At 36.3% G+C, this 16,527-nt stretch overlaps 3 protein-coding genes and 1 pseudogene across 5 annotated transcripts; 3 read left to right on the top strand and 1 right to left on the bottom strand.

The window, feature by feature from the left end:
* Positions 1-145: 145 nt before the first annotated feature.
* Positions 146-1,735, bottom strand: LOC18104798 (uncharacterized). The gene is made up of 2 exons (XM_006374771.3): positions 959-1,735; positions 146-814 (listed from the first exon to the last, which is right to left on the bottom strand). The coding sequence occupies exons 1-2, from the start codon at positions 1,547-1,549 to the stop codon at positions 455-457; spliced, it is 951 nt and encodes a 316-aa protein (XP_006374833.2). The 5' UTR covers positions 1,550-1,735; the 3' UTR covers positions 146-454.
* Positions 1,736-2,317: 582 nt separating this feature from the next.
* Positions 2,318-5,264, top strand: LOC18104797 (uncharacterized; annotated as a pseudogene).
* Positions 5,265-6,503: 1,239 nt separating this feature from the next.
* On the top strand, positions 6,504-7,837 carry LOC7497336 (40S ribosomal protein S29). Of its 3 annotated transcripts, none has more exons than XM_024584728.2 (3): positions 6,504-6,701; positions 7,082-7,181; positions 7,663-7,837. In XM_024584728.2, exons 1-3 carry the CDS (start codon positions 6,640-6,642, stop codon positions 7,669-7,671), a joined length of 171 nt encoding a protein of 56 aa, XP_024440496.1. In that variant the 5' UTR covers positions 6,504-6,639; the 3' UTR covers positions 7,672-7,837. The 3 variants fall into 3 exon arrangements, with proteins under 3 accessions (XP_024440496.1, XP_052302705.1, XP_024440495.1); XM_024584727.2 differs by having other exon boundaries at positions 6,533-6,701; positions 7,384-7,718; XM_052446745.1 differs by lacking the exon at positions 7,663-7,837 and having other exon boundaries at positions 6,527-6,701; positions 7,082-7,307.
* A 3,203-nt stretch (positions 7,838-11,040) lies between these two features.
* Positions 11,041-13,846, top strand: LOC7497335 (uncharacterized). Its single transcript, XM_024584908.2, has 3 exons — positions 11,041-11,686; positions 13,234-13,295; positions 13,420-13,846. Exons 1-3 carry the CDS (start codon positions 11,590-11,592, stop codon positions 13,615-13,617), a joined length of 357 nt encoding a protein of 118 aa, XP_024440676.1. The 5' UTR covers positions 11,041-11,589; the 3' UTR covers positions 13,618-13,846.
* The last annotated feature ends 2,681 nt before the right edge of the window (positions 13,847-16,527 follow it).

The raw sequence follows: 16,527 nt of genomic DNA, 5'->3' as shown, positions 1-16,527 counted from the left end.
CCATGCAAAATCATGCAAGATTTTATCATTGCAAGATGATTGCCACTCTTGTTTTCCAAATGGTACAAGGATTGCAAGATCTCCCGTAACATTTTTTTTTTTTACAGAAATGGAAAGATTACTCCATGTTTGTAAACAAAAATAATTGGCCAACACAAAGAGGAGGTCATAGATTTTCATAGACATCAATACATCAGGAGAAGTTACAATTGAAAAGCTTGAATATGCATCCAAGAAAATCTGACTTTCCTCGGTCAGTACAGATGCCGAGGCCCTAAATTGCAGTCTTCTACAGCTTACATGCGAACTCTGCAACCTAAAAAATTCTCAAGGCAAGAAGAAATGACAGGCACCAAGCAGCCAACGTGTTACATTTCCTTGCAAGTGATGGGGTCTGGAAACCAAGCCATTCAGTTAGATAGGTTGTGTTTCTCATGAAATGATCTGGTGCTCACTAATCCTTGGTGCAATGGGCATCTGTACCGTGCTGGATACAATGACTAAAACCAACACTTCGGAGGAAATCCCGGATCTCTTTGGCACTACTGTTGCTCGCTTGCAGCAACCTTTCATCTTCCTCGTAAATTAGGTAGGGGGCTTCATCTTTCTTTCTTGACAGTAATTTCACGGCCCCTTTCAGTACATGATATTCCCATCCCTGGACATCTATTTTGAGAAGCAACACAGGCTCTGAATCTGTTATTAGTTCGTCAAGGGGGATGGTCCTTACTTGAAGGGCTATTTCTTCGTTGGACTTGAATGCCAACTTTGCACCAGTGGCTGAAACAGCACTATTGTCAAGCCGACCTACCAGCTGCCAGTTTAAAAGGACTAAGATGATGAGTATTCAGTACAGCAGATGGAAGAAGTAGGGTTCAAATTAGGCTAAATCAATCAACCAGTATAAATCTTAGCCCTAAAAAGAGAATTAAATTTTCGGAAAAGATTGATTTTTAACCTTGTAAAAAGTGATATTGCCAATCCGATCAGAGACAGCAGCCTCAAAAACAGTAACCAAGTCCGCAACACGATTAAACCAAATCCCATCACAAATCCTCAGAAGGTTGTCAATCACTGGCTCAAAAGCCAGCACTTTAAAGCCCATAACCGCGGCTGCGAAACTCGCCATTCCCACATTAGCACCAACATCCACAACCAACCCATTTCTCCCTTTCATTCCTTCAAGAAGTTGCTGAATCGTGGCTGAAATATCTGGCTTTCTGAAAGGCTTTCCTTTCAGAAGCCTGACAATGTTCTTGTGGGGCTTGTCGGGCAAGGACCCAAAATCCGAGAGAGAGTAGAGGAAGGGGTATTTGAGGTTTTCCACTATGTTGGCAACCACAGGGTGAGCTTGTGGAGATTTTAAGCAATCAAAAGGAGGGATTGGGTAAACTCGGGGTACATAAAGCGTGGAGTTAGGAGGATTCAATGGGGATCGAGCGTAGAAAAAGAAGAGAAACAGGAGGAAGAGAGATAGTGAGAGGAGGAGAAGGATTGGAGAGAGGTATTTTGGCTGTTTGTTGCTTTCTCTTTTCCAGGCATTTGCCATCCCTGAAAAGGTGAGGGAAGATTGGATCCAACCCAATCTAACCGTCGTGAGATGTTAATCACTTGATTTTATTAAGATGACTTTTATAGGTTTCTGCCCCCAAGCAGAGTTCTCGCTTCTCGGATCCGATCCTAGAACTGTTTCTTCAAAGAGTTTGAGTTTTGTTTTTTAAAATAAATTTCTTAATATTAACTCGTCAGATCTTAATTGGGTTTGTCGAGTCAGGTTATTGAAAAACTGGCCGGATTTTCCCGGTTTGGTAGAGTCAATATATAGTTTAATTCAACTAGAAATCCGATATAAATTTAACTACGAATTTCAAATTTTCTAAATCTATTCATTTTCAGATTTAAACAAGGTTAGTTAAGTTAATTAAATTATTGAAAATCTTTTCATAATCATTTGGGTTTAATGAATTAAAATTCATATCAACTAGAAACTCCGTACTCATTAAAAACATTCCTAGAATCAATAAAATTTGATTTAACTCAATTAAAAATTTAATTTCAATTAAAATTAAAATTAAAATTTTATTTTTTAATAATAGAAAATACTTTTCAAAATAATTTTTTATTTAAAAATATATTAAAATATTTTTTTAAAATTTATTTATTTATTTTTAAAATCAACACATCAAAACTATAAAAAAATACTAAAAAATAATTATATATATATATATATTTTAACTAAAAATATTAAAAAAAACACTTTAAAAAATTCAGGAAAAAAAAAAAAAAAAACAGAATCTCTCCTGCATACCCGAAGTAATGTTTTTTTTTATTCTTTCGCTTTCGTGTATATACAACACTCCAGGTTATTTTTGGAAGGAAACAGAGAGAGAGGAGAGAGCAGAAACAGAGGATAAGAAAACCCAGCGCACAAGGTATACGATACCCAGAGTCTCTATCCCCTCGTCATCATGGGCAGCATTGCATAAGAACAATTAGCAAACGCTTTCTCCATGGAAATCTCATGAGGCAAACATGTATTAGAAACACAGAGTCTCTTTCTCCTCGTCATCATTCGAGCAAAACAAGAGTCTCTTACACTCTCTACAAACCATCCCCTTCACACCCATTTTCAACATCACCATCAAGACCATCTTGTTCGAATTCTAAATCCAAAAGTGGGTTTATAGGATGGTACTTGAACCAGCTGGAATCACACCCAGTTGTCACAAAAACTTTCACTACTTAGCTTATTTACGCTGCTGCTGATTTGACCGCTCAGGTGAGCCCTAGCTTCCTTCAATTTACACTAGTTCAGTTCTGGTTTCTAAATGGGTATACTAAGCATTGGTTGGGGGCATAACTTGTGTTTGATGAAATGTTAGTTGAATTTTACAAGGCATTTGAGCTTTCGTGGCTTCCTATGTAGGATACTGGGGGGGCTTTGATTCCAACTGCTAATAAATATTTCGTGGAAAAGAGTGTATTACTTGCGTATGGTGCTAATTAGGAGTTTCATTTACTGGCAACTCAAGCTGTGAATATAACGTTTGTTTAGTGATACATGAGCCCCACCCACCCCCCCCCCCCCCCCCCGTTTTGGGTGTAAGGGAGATGCAGAATGGAGCTGCAATATTTCTTATCTGAAGAAGCAAGTGTATAAGATTGACAGATTGTGCTCTGGCAAGAGAGAGAGAACGTTTTTCATCTAGCTTGCTTCTTTCAATTCTCTTTTCTAACCTTAATAAATGCCAGAACTACATTGAAGTTTTATCTAACTTCAGTTAGCTGTCACAATCTCCATGGACTGCTATTATAGTTTGTGGAGCTATTGCATAGTATTTATGAGGTACTCCTCTTTTCTATAGCTAGGCTCACCGGGTTAAAAACTGTATAAAAAATTGGCTGTGCAGGTTATGAATTACTTTGTTTAGTAGATTTATGATATTTCTTCTGGTTTAAGTGATCTTACAGGATCTCCTTTTATCCCATTGTGTGTGCGAGGGGTGTGGGTGTGGAAATTAAGTTCCTTGATTGCTTATGGTAAACATTTGTGCAGATGATGTCATCAACATCATCTAGTTCTTTTGACTTCATTAGGACATTACGCATGGCTGGATATGGTTTGCTATTTTTAGGGCCATCACAGCATCTTTGGTTCAATTTTATGAGAAAAGTTCTCCCAAAACGTGATGTGCTAACTACCTTCAAGAAAGTTTTTATGGGACAAGCAGTTTATGGACCTGCTAATGCTACCCTTTTTTCTCCTATAATGCAGCTTTACAAGGTGAACAAAATTTTTATTTCATTATGATTTCAGTGTTCTATGGCACTAGTATTTTTATAACGGCATTTATAGTTGGCTCTCCAGGCTATCTTGTGTTTGTTTCCACCACAAGGTTATAGAGAGGCAGTAATTGGTCAATTCTTTATCATCTCTCATTTGTACAAGTCTGTGGAGGCAACACCAGAGCCCTCCTCTAGGTATCAATGCCTGTGCTTGGATCAATTTGGCCTTATGGTAGGGCTCCATCTGTTTGATACCAGTGAAAGCTTGGCGTTATCCTGGATGTTATTGGCTGCTGGCATACTCTGTGCAAGCTAGCTTTTTAAAAAAAAAAACTTTGGAGCTGTTATAGGTCTTCCGCGGGGTTTTACTGCTCATTTTGATGATTTCTTTACCTAGCCAGTGCTGCAGCTAATTAAAACAGGCTCAAACAGCAGGCCCCACTGGATTTTACGGCTGCAACATGATAATGGAAACTGGGCCTCAACCTTATGTTAGGACATAAGATGGCTTTTTTTAGCTTTGGAGCTGTTATAGGTCTTCCGCGGGGCCTTACTGCTCATTTTGATGATTTCTTTGCCTAGCCAGTGCTGCAGCTAATTAAAACAGCCTCAAACAGAAGGCCCCGCAGGATTGTACTGCTGCAACATGATAATTTAAACCAAGCCAGTCTCTGTCTTTACATGTTTGCTTCATTGTTTATTTTCTTCCAAAAAAACTGGACCTCAACCATATGTTAGGACATGAGATGGCTTTCAATTCGTTTCGCTCTACATCCCTCGCTTTAGTGATGGGAGATATGTCAACTTGCCCGTAGACCTATTTATATTTGCATATTTCTCTTATCCTTTGGTCTTTGGCGTTCCTGAATGACTGCTCTGGTACCAGCTCAGGTGAAAGAGGCGATGAGATAGTAGCTAGATTGAAGCGTGACCTCCTTCCAACTCTGAGGAATGGTCTTTTGTACTGGCCAGTCTGTGATTTTGCGACATATAAATTTGTGCTCGTTCATCCACAGGTATATATGGGTCCTTTTCTTTCCTATATATGAAAATTTGTATGAGCCTAATTTCTATGACTCGGAGGTAATTTGTATTTTCTTTGCTAACATATGGGAATTCTGGTAATGCTTTTGACAGCCATTGGTGAACATTATTTGTTCATATGTGTGGACAATCTATTTGACATACATGGCAAGCTTAAAGAAAGCGAGCACGGATTAATCCTCAGATTTGGACTTCAAATGCTGCACTTGTTTCTCCGTTTGAGTTATAGGAGAAGAATGCAACGGCTTTACCCCTTTTGCTGGTTCAAGATAATTTAAGCATTGAAATTAGATCAAATTATTGCTTGTAGGTATTCCTTTTAGCCCTAGATAATCATGCTCGTGTCGTGAAATTTAAAGCTTAGATCCTATTCTATAGGATTCTTGATCATTGGAGTTGGAATACATGCATTCATGCTTGCACCTTCTCATATCTCTCCCTATCCTTTTTTAAGCAGACTGTTCTAAGAATTTTGTAGATAATTAAATTTTTGTTGGCTGATACTAATGGATGATGCCTGTTCATCGGCCAAGAAAATTTACTTGGCAGGCATTGCCAACATACAAAGGTAACTTGATGTGTGCAATGATTTGACTATAGTATATTAAGAAAAAAAAGTGAATATTTTTAGTTTGGTTTGGTTTTGAGTTAAAAAACCTAACCAAACCAAAATTTGTATTTTTTAAAAATCACAAACTGAATTAACATAACCAACTGATTCAAACTAACCATTTTGGTTTGATTTGATTTGTTTATTTCATTAAAAACCAATTAGACTTATGTCTATTTAATTGGATTTTCTTGGACTTCCTTGTAATGGGCTCGAGCTTTTCTAAGTTTTTATTAGGTTTTATTTTACAATGAGTTTAATGTATTTTTTTGAATTTCTTTTTATCTTTGTTATGAGCATGAGATATTATTTTTTGTCTTCACATCTTGTCTTTTTTTTTTTTTGGTATCATGGCCTAATTTAATTATATAACAATCAACTTTAAAATTTATCGGGTGAGAATCAGTTTAGTTTGGTTTAGTTGGTTTTAACATTTTAAAACTGAAACTAAACTGAATAATTTTTTTAGAATATTTTAAAATTAGTTTTATTTTCTCAGTTTAATTTTTTTTTCATTTTTTATCTCACCCTGAAAAAATTATGTTTGGCATGCTCTTATGAGATTGTAAACTATGAATTCCTACATCTGAAACCACGACTAGACCCAATATGTAGCATAGTCATATTTTTTTAAGTGGATCAACCAGCCATACACAATCAACTTAGAAAATGACAAATTGCTAATTATAAATAATTAACACCAATAATTTAAATATTATAATAAAAAATCAAACTCATATTTAAAGTAAAATACATAGAATAAAACTATTTATACTTAAATTACCTAAAAAACGGGGTGTTTTCTTTGTTGGGAACAATGCAATTCATAAAATTTGTTATTAAAAACAATGCAATCCAATATTTTTTTAATAAAAAAGTTGCTGTATATGGATTTTCCTATCTTTATTTAGAATTAAAATTCAATTTACTCGATTAAATTTTAATAACCTAATAATTTTTTAACCGGGTTAATATTAAGGATTGTTTTTTAAATAAAACAATATCGTTATAATTTATCTAAATATACCGATAATTGATCCAAGCCCATGTAGTTTTCCAAGTCAGTTGTGACAACTATGAATTGACCTATAAAAGCAGCAACATATCACCTCCCAAGTAAACGATATCGCGGTCAGGGTTTTTGGCACTTGAGAGCGGCGCAGCGAGTCAGGCATTACTCCGTCGATCACAACTACTAGATGGGCCACTCAAATATTTGGAACTCGCATCCCAAGAACTACGGTCCTGGATCCCGAACCTGGTATTTTATGGAACTCAGCTTCTCTTTTTTTTTTTTACCGCCATCTTGATTTGATGATTCCCATGTTGTTTTAGTTTAATGTCCTGTCTTCTTTTTGATTTGGTGTTCGATGTCTGTATGCTATCTATTTTTGTTGGTTAGTTTTCAAATTTGAAAGAACAACTCATGAAATCCATATTTGCTTAGGTTTGATGTTTTTCTTGATGCATTGTTTGCTTAGGTCCTTGTAAAATGATGGTGATCCCTTTTAGGTCAAGATTTTGTATTTTTTTTCTTTTGATTATCTAGTTGCTATGTGGACTAAATCTCTTTCCTGAGTGAATTTCACGTCCTAACTTTATTTAGTTAAGGATTTTGATTTGAAATCTCCTTGTTGGCAGCCGAGTGTGTGGAAACCCTCATGGGATAATCAGGAAGTATGGACTGATGTGTTGTAGGCAGTGCTTCCGCAGCAATGCGAAGGAAATAGGCTTCATCAAGGTAAGACCACAGAAATATTTGTTAATTCTGTTATTTTTATTTTTACATTTATTTTTGTTGGCTCATACAGTCTTATGGTTGCTGCATGAACTGTTTTCGGAATGCCTTTAATTTTGGATCGGTAAATAGTTCTTGTCATACAATTTTGAACTCTAGAGATCCTTTATTTTCTGATAATTTTTACAATGAACTGTTTGTTTAGATAAATCCCATAAGTTAGAATGAAGCAAAACAGGAACCGATTCGACTTGGCTCGAATCTGTAGTGGCCTCTTTTATTATGCAAGGTTCACGGTTGAACTCTCCCTAGAGTATTCGAGCCTTCAACCGTCCTCTCTTTGCCAAGGAAAAAGGAATAAAATAGGAGCAATTTTCGTACTAAATTCTTTGAAGTGTGGGATTTCCATAGACTAGTCTGCATTGTCGTTGCTAAATTTGTTTATTAAGTGAGGTGAGACATTCGTATTTGTTTTTGACTGCAGTACCGCTGAATGGAGAACTCGGTGATATCTGTTTTTGAAGGCTCTGTCTGAAATATGGTGTGCGGGAGTTTTATCTTCCTTTTCTTTTATCATCTCCAGTGATGTAATCTACTGAATTCTGAAGTCTTAACTATATTGTCTTGTTTTATTTTTAGAAAGGAATTTGTTTAGAGTATTTTGATTTGTGTTTTCATTTCATTCGTAGCACGCTGTTTATGTTTTGTGATGGTTTCTCCTTTGTTTAGAGTTCTGATTTAACATTAGCCAATCCTGGGGATTTACCGATGTGGTTTTTGGTCTAAGCTTGCACTTGTTCAACAGAGTTGTATAAAGAGGAACCCTACCCAGATACCTCATTGAACTGATGCACATGGTAATTCTTGCAACCTTAGCTCAGACAGTAGAAATTTTTTTGGTTTGCCTGGATGGCCTTGTGGTGTTAGGTTCCTGTGTCACCCGACCCATGATTTTAAAGTACCTGTTTGGTATTGTGGTTAAGTTGGCAAAATACAAGTTGAGTCAAAATTAGGTGTTTGGTAACCCTTTCAAAACCATGTTTTTGAAAACTTAGTCCACTTAAAATCATGGTTTTTATAAAGCTGAATTTTGAGGGTTTTTTAGAGGGTGCTTGGTAGTGTGGTAGCGGTTGCTTTTCAAATAACTTTTTGTGTCGAAATGCATGCTAATGATGCTTTTTTATTTTTTTAAAATTATTTTTGATATCAGCATATCAAAACAATTTAAAACGTACAAATTATATTAAATTTTAATAAAAAAATTAAATTTTTTTAGAAACATGTGCGTTCCCAAACATGTTTCCATGGTTTAAAACACAATCGAAACCTAAATCAGCTGGGGGCCCTGGTTACTATCAAAGTCGTGTTTCCAGAAGTAATTTAACCTGGTATTGAAACTGTCAAAGCAATTTACCAAGTTCTTTCATATCTCTTATGTTTCGTATTGTTAGTTAAATTTCTTTGCGTCTTGATAAATGACTATCCTCCGCCAAGAATTACACAAATAATTCAATTTAATGTAAAACGGCAAGACTTGGAATTGTGAATTAAGAACGTTATTGCCAAGGACAAAGTGTACCCCGAAGGTTGTAAGAAGGTATAACGTGGTTGCCAAATTCAAGGAAATTGAAATAGAGGCCCTTAACCAGCTATGATCCAAGAAGTCTTTGGAAAATTCTTTCTGGCATATAAGAAATAGAAACAACTGAAGGGAGGGGCTGTACCACTAGGTTATATCTCGTAATTTTGCAGTCAAAATTGCTACCCTTATCTTTTTTCTTTAAGCAAATGAGAAATTATGAACAGAGCACGTACCAGTGATACACACACGCTCGATCTTATTTTGCCTGCTTGTATTGCATGGCTTTGTATTGGGGGCTCACTGTGTAATTCACTCACCACCCTCGATTTTGATGCCTGCTGGGGTCTGGTTACTAGCAAGGTCGTGTTTCCAAAAGATTGCTTGAACATGCAAGTCCCAGGTATTCGTGCCGCTGTCTGAACTAGATGAATTATTAGCCGCTTCTATTTCTTACACAGAAAATAATTTTGAATAATCTACGATTGTTAAAATAGGAACTTGGCCGTCTTATGTTGGAAAGAAAAGAAAACCATAAAATAACCAGGAAAAACAAAGAAAGAAAATATAAATATCCGAAAATACCTACGAAATGTAAAAAATAAATAAAAAACATCATCTCCAGGGTATAATTCAAGGACCTTTTGGACTTCAACCGGTCAATATGGCTCTTAGAACATCATGATAAAATTTAAACACTATTTGAATAAAAAATTATATATTTTTTTGTTAAAAAAAATCATTTGGCACGTATGAACTTTTTGATGGATTTAAACTTGTAGCCATCCTATGACAAATCCATATCTGATAGCTTAAATCTGCCGAGTCTCTTGCATCAATTCGACTCGACCAGGTCAAATGAATTACTAACAAGATTTGTATCTGAAACACTCCTGGTCCACATAGAGAATGAGCCTAAATTGCAAAAACAGAACCCACAGCCAATGATACTTCCAACCTTGAAATTGTCCTAGTTATTTACGATCTGTTTCTTACACGCTCACAATGCCCTTACGGGAGCTCTGTTTGTTTGTTGTGATTTTGATGTGTGATAGGATTACAAGCTTACAAGACATTAATCCATTAATCTTCTGTATCTTTCTCTTGTGATTTCTTGCCGTTACTGTACAAGGTAGCTTCCGCCTGCGCAATAGTTTTTTGCGTCCCTTCGCAGTTCCAATTATGAAGACCTGTGATGCATTAAATTGGATCAAATTTTCCATTAAATATTAATCTTGTTAAATCTTGATCTTCAATCAGTTGTCCAGCTTCTCGCTTTCATCTTCCCCATCAACAATGTCGGGTCTCTGTCCCGTATTTCGTGCTTTGAAAGGCTTAATTTGCCCATCCTTCGATGACTCTTCTGTGAAGAAAGAGAAGAATTTCAAGTCAAAATTTAATGCTTCTATATATATATATATATATATATATATATATATATATATCGGCTGGCTGCTTGCCTTCCATTATGGATCGTCCTGCTCTTGGCTTTTGAGTTATAAATTGTTACTGCAAATTTTGACCAAGATAACTTTTAGTTGTCGTTTCCCAGACAAGAGAGAGAACCACAAGCACATTAAAATTCTGAATAATAATTCTGATATCCAAAAGAGCTCACAAAGTGACTTTAAATAGCTAGGATTGAAAATTTTGTTAATTTTTTTACTATTTAGAAAATAAAAAATTATACGAACTAAAAACAAAGGTCTAAATAATAGAATTTGGTGTCTTGAAAAACCTCAAACATCATATCTTGATGCCTGCGACATGCATCTCTTGCATTAAAAATGTTATGATATGCACAAAAACATGGCAAATCCGACCACTGAACTATTGTTTCCTTAATTTCATCCTTGCGCTGATATGTCTTGCCAAGGCAGTTCAGCATCGTCACTACTCCAAATTAATACCCTGGATTAGCATGTCATTAGAAGAGGGTTTTACATCGTTCATCCAACCGTAGAATTTGACTCTTTAGTTAGTGAGAGTGCTCTTCTTGAGCTGAAAGATGGAGCAGCTTTCCAGTTAAGAAAAAATAAGATCTCTAGCTAGTTCAGTAAATAAAATTGCTTAACATCTCATAGATTTTCTTTTCTTGATTGCCAAGGAGTATTCGGATCATTGACTAACTTAGCCCCCAAGGAGATGTAAGAGCTGGAACTTCGTATCAATGATCCCCTCGGAGGGTTGGTCCAAGTGATAAACGAGTTTGCTTTCTTCATAGTTATAGGCTTATAGCATCAAATTTAATAGGAAACTCCTAGCAAAAAAGGAAACGGTGTCGTTTGATAAACAAGGTGATGCATGGCAGTTTGGTGCAAAATTGCTTTTGCTTTGCTGTCAGGACTCAGGAACAGCAGAGGACGTGCCTGACGGCTCGCATTCCACCACAACTCTTTCGAAATCTGCATTAATTTCTTTCATTCATTCCTCACTGTTCTCTTCTACACTAAAAAGCATACAACACAAAGACAAAACCCCAATTAACTCCCTTCCTGCATCTCTCTATTAATGTGAGACAATGATGCCCACATGCTTTCTTTTATTGTTCACTTAACCTCATAAAACAACTCAGTCTCTTTTTTTAATTTCCTAGACATGGGCTCTTACCCTTTTGCTCCTTATCTCCACTGATTTTCTGGAAGACTTTCTTGCTCTCTCAATCTTTTGTGACGAAAGCTGATCAGCGATCATCCCTTTTCTTCTGGTCTTATCTGTGGGCTTACTTGCATACTAAGGGGCTGTAAGGTGTCTTCTTAAGGAAGATTCTACAGTTAGGTTCGAGGAGACAGGCTTTTGTTTGTGTGTCCTTTCTGTTATTTTCAATACATTATGAAGGTTTCTGGTCTCTGGATTTTGTACTTGATGGTTGGGACAGCCTTAATGTTCCTTAACTGCTCACCAGGCACGACTTGCTTGGCAATTACTGGTAAGTGCCTAAGTGGTACTACTAACTATTTTCAGCTCCACTTGTGGTTTTGTTTGCATCATCGAACTATAAGACAAAGACATTGGCAGAAAATTTCTGATTTCATGTAGGATCTTGTAGAGATTCTCATTCTCATTGTCTTCTCTTAATTTGGTTGTTGGGTTTTGATTCTTGACATTGCTTGCTCTTTTTATTGCATGTTCACATTTGGTTCTCACAATTAGGAAACAGATTGAGAAAATAATGCAATGATAACCTTTTTGTGTGTGGAGATATGTTTTCAATGATCGATACCTAAAATGAGTTCGGCCCCCTCTTCACTACGAATAAATTGTCAATGTCAAGGCTATGATTCTGATCTCTGTAATTGAAGCAGAACTGCTTGTTTTCTTTCACCTATCAATTGCCGAAGTCACACTAAGAAATCGGGGCTTGCAATACAAAATCCATGTGTAGCTGAGTCCCTGCTTTTACTTAAGAGTCGAATTTCGTGATCCCTATTGGGTTGTTCTATCATCATACCAGCAGCATTTATTGTTGTAGTTAGCCGTCATGACAAATCAGGTGAAAGTATACATAGAAAATCCAAATCATGCCCGAGTAAAGCTTCTTAAATCCCAAATATTTATCAAGTAATCACTATATTTAATCATTAATGTGCTTGAAGTAAGTTAATTGAACACAGGCATTTCTGCAACTCGACAGACTGGAGAGTACTGTTAAATAATATTCGTCGGTGGCCGAAATTCTTTTTAAACATGGAGCGCTGGGTGGATTCTATTATCAGGCGCATTGATTTATGCAAAAATGAATTCTTAGTTCAAAGGCTTGTGTAACCAAAGGAAGACTAGCCACTAGATACAAAAATAAATAAGAGGTGCTTAGCTTTCCCTTCTCAAAATCCCTGCTTTGGAGAGGGCATAACTTGTATTCATCTGGCACCTGTTGTTGTTCTTGAATGGATCCTTGGTTGTAGAGACTGAATAGGTAGCAGAAGAGTGAATAATATGTATTTGTTGTCTTGTAATCATGCTGCAACTTAAGGGTCAGTCCAGAATATGCTGGCTTCAAATCATAGGATTCTTTGAACAATTGGAAATCTTTTCCAGATACAACTTGTGAATTGTGATTGCATTTTAGTATCTTTCCTCTAAATAACACTCTAATCTAGAGTGCGCATTGTGCAGCAAGGACCGCAACAATTATACATTTGTGGGCAATTAGTCCTTGGACACAACAATTTTTTGGCCATTTCTTGTATTCTTTGCCTTTCCAACAGTGGATAAGGGTTGTCAAACCTTGTATGATCAAATTACATGTTATGTGGAGTCTTTTGGAATTCATGTCAGTGATTACGCTGTGGATTTGGTGCACGAGATATTGTAAGAAGGTTTTTCCAGAGAGAACTGCGTCAGCGGGGGAAACCGCGAAATTGTGCAATGATGCCGAAACACCAATTTTTGAATTGTGCTTAATTATCATTGGTTAGCTGGAACCAATGGCTAGTGAACATGCTAACACTATGTTATTCCTGAATGTAATTCCAGATATGGTCTTCACTGACTCTCGTGGTAGCATGACAATGGCAACAACAAGCAGGAAGCTCAAGGTACATGCACTGTAGGCAAAAAAGGGCATATAGGCTAAAAAGAATCATTCATTTTGCTTTAATTATGAAGATGCAACAAACTAATTAACTGATCCCTTTTTATTCTTATCCTATGAAACTGCAGGAAAATGGCTATGATCTGAGCGATGATGTTAAGACCAGTGCACACAACGTGAACCTGGAAGATTACCACCCTATCGATCCAGTTCCAAGTTCAAAAGCTTCCATAAAACCTGGTCCTATTGAGCATGGCACTCCTCTTAACCCATATATTCCCAAGCCTTCTCCTCCTGGTCCTGGTCATCCAAAACCCTTGGGTTAGCTTGGTGAACATACTCATTTCTCAAAAATGATGTAGCCCTTAATCTCTATCTGGTGTTTTGTGTACGTGCCTTGCCTGTTTTAGTGTCTGCGTATAGCTAGCTCATGTATCCTGCTTTGCTTGGTTTGAATTTTCTTGTAATTTGATGATGTTCTTGGGATTTGCTATCCTTCAACAATAACTCTAATGTTTATGCAGTGAATTAATGGAGTAAGATCGCTTTCTTCCCTGAGTAGAGTAATGATTAACAGATCTTGCTGCTTGTTCGTTAATTATATTACTTGCTTACACTTCGTTATCCATATCTGTGGCCTGAAAGAGATGCTCAAGCTCGTCTCCTAATCTATGGTTGGTCACTTTAACCTACCACGCACCTTTTTAGATTTGTTAAAAGCTTCGTCTTGTGCTCTTGTATCCTTTTTCTTGTAATTTTAAAATCTAATACTGGAAAGCTTGAGTTACAAGTCGGAAGAGTTGGTTTCAATACCGGATTAATGGCCGGGTTTTGAACAAGTTATTGGGTCAACATGAATTTTTAACTAGATCAGTGAAATTTTTTTTTTGTTTTGTTTTTTTTCAGCTTGGAATAGTCTAGATCCTAAGGTGACCAGTTAAATGGATCTGGCTTGATTAGTATCCATTACAATTCGAAATAAAATCTAAATCTGATCAAATTCATAGAAATCAAAATGAGAGAATCAATCACGTTTAATAGCTGTATTGTATACGCTTTATTTATCTACGAGAATTGTTCATGAAGAAAAAGAAAAAGAAAAAACAAAATACCTTTATTAACTTGAGTGCTAACGAAGGAACAGACGTTTTTCATAGAGGTCCTTGTATACATTAATTTCACAAGCATGCAAAATGCTCGTAGCGTCCAAGTCCTGATTCATAGACCTCAAACTCGTCCATTTCAGTTCAAGAAAGGTTTAAGCAATCAATTAACCTTAATTAATATAAGCTTTGCCTACTGATCATTCCTCCCTGACCGAAGGATCTGGGCCGGGATTCCATCACAAGCACTAGCGTTGCATCTTCACCTAGCTATAAGCATTATTCATGAGACCTTCAATCAATGGCAACTCCATTTCTAACTTTACATCTACTTTTGTTTTTGCAATTCTTGACGACTGATATTGCTTGAAGTTTAATTTCCCTGAATATTATACTGAGAATTATACCTCCTAAGCAACTAGCAGAAAACAAGCCAAAAACATGGAGAGAATACTAATCATGTTGTCCCTCTCGAGAGTCCTAATAAGAATTGAGTGCTAACCATGAACAAGCTTGATCTAGAGGGTGACCAAACCAAACCTAAAAGCAGAAGAAAAATCAAGGAAAGTAGAATTATCCACGCACCAACCCTCATTGACCAGACCCAAGAACAAAAACGATACCTTCTTCTCCAAGCTAAATCTTATTTACCATCCAATTTTTCCCATCAATCAACGTCTCACCTAGCTAGTGCACCAATATTCTCCTAGCTCATTCTCTCTTCACAATCTCTCAATGAGAAGATAGAGAGTATCATGATAAGACTTGCAAAAGAGAGCCCCAACCATCATTTAGTCCCTACGTGCTGTCTCACTCTTTTTTCTTCTTTTCTTCTCTGGGCTTGCTAGTGGAAAGATGAGCATTGTACTCATTAAAGCAATTGGACCAAGGAAAAAAGCCATTTATCCTAACTCTCAAAGTGGGGCAATATCGTTCATTAGTTTAGAAACGTTACTTAATGTAAAGCTTAGTTACTTTAAAACCAATTATAATATAAATTGTTGCTTAAGTCACGACACTTTCTAACTCCTAACGATCATGATTTGTTAATAAAGATTTGATTTTAAACTGATTGCCATCTTTTTTAAGTTACTAACGAATTAGCTTGCCTGTAAATCAGTGCAGATGTCAGCTTGGAACCACATGATGTCCTTGTCATCTTTTTAGTTTGCTAAATCATTTCATGTTAATGGATTTTAATTATTTTCTTAATTTTTTTTAAAAAATAGTTTTGTAATTTCTGTCTCTAGCTAGGAAGCTATCACCGTCCAAACCACCGATTACCATCAATGGAACTAGATCAAAAAAGTTATAACCTAGTGCATATTTCTTAGGTTTCAATGCCCGTGTAAAGCTCTGTTTAGCATTGTATTGCAGTACAAGGAATAAGGCGCGCGGCGCGATGTTGTGTTTTACTCAAATCATAAATTTGAGTCTGTTTAATTATTTAATTAATACGCAACATGGTTTTACACAGGTAATTAACTTTAATTTTAAAAAAAAACAATTTATGAATTTTTTAAAACCGGCCATTTCAAACCCCAATGTGAAAAAACTACCATAATACCAAAATTACATTAAAATAGAAAAGGAGTCATGGGGCACATGAGATCAATAGCCTATATAAAAGGAAGGGAAATATTCATATAGAGAGGCAATTGAGGACAGAAACAGACAGCATGGGACAGGGCATCCTAGAAAGATCAGCTATATATGCTTTTTTATCCGCCCATGTAGTGTTTTTCTCCTTGATCTTTACGCGCAGTGATTATATCGGAGTGCTTGGGACATCTTTTATTGCAATAAAACAGTGCTAACTACTCACGTCAGGTGCTTGTTAGAGAAAGAAACAACAAGTTGAGGGTGATTCGGTTAGGTTTATCACCATTTTTGCAAGGCAATTAATTAAGCACTTCTGGTGAATGTTTGTAGAGAAGGAAGATTGCTTGACATGAGTAGTGTTCATAAAGCAATCATTTCCATCTCCATCATCTTAATTGCCTCATAAAATAATGATGTATCGTTCTCTGTAGTCATAATTCCTTGCCATCTAATCAATAAGATGTTTAATAATTAAAGTTTGCCAATCAAATGAAAATCTTAAACAGAAACCCTAGTTGGGCAAAAGCTTGT

This window comes from Populus trichocarpa, chromosome 14 (genome assembly GCF_000002775.5).
Source record: "Populus trichocarpa isolate Nisqually-1 chromosome 14, P.trichocarpa_v4.1, whole genome shotgun sequence".
Taxonomy (NCBI): Eukaryota; Viridiplantae; Streptophyta; class Magnoliopsida; order Malpighiales; family Salicaceae; genus Populus; species Populus trichocarpa.
This window is presented reverse-complemented; position numbering and strand designations above follow the sequence as displayed.

Bases quoted from the DNA above. Each gene is read 5' to 3' on its own strand.
- LOC18104798 (XM_006374771.3), bottom strand. From the start codon at position 1,549: ATGGCAAATGCCTGGAAAAGAGAAAGCAACAAACAGCCAAAATACCTC. The intron at 815-958 runs GTTAAAAATCAA...TTAAACTGGCAG, and splicing joins GCAATATCACTTTTTACAAG to CTGGTAGGTCGGCTTGACAA.
- LOC7497336 (XM_052446745.1), top strand. From the start codon at position 6,640: ATGGGCCACTCAAATATTTGGAACTCGCATCCCAAGAACTACGGTCCT. The intron at 6,702-7,081 runs GTATTTTATGGA...CCTTGTTGGCAG, and splicing joins GGTCCTGGATCCCGAACCTG to CCGAGTGTGTGGAAACCCTC.
- LOC7497335 (XM_024584908.2), top strand. From the start codon at position 11,590: ATGAAGGTTTCTGGTCTCTGGATTTTGTACTTGATGGTTGGGACAGCC. The intron at 11,687-13,233 runs GTAAGTGCCTAA...ATGTAATTCCAG, and splicing joins GACTTGCTTGGCAATTACTG to ATATGGTCTTCACTGACTCT. The intron at 13,296-13,419 runs GTACATGCACTG...ATGAAACTGCAG, and splicing joins CAACAAGCAGGAAGCTCAAG to GAAAATGGCTATGATCTGAG.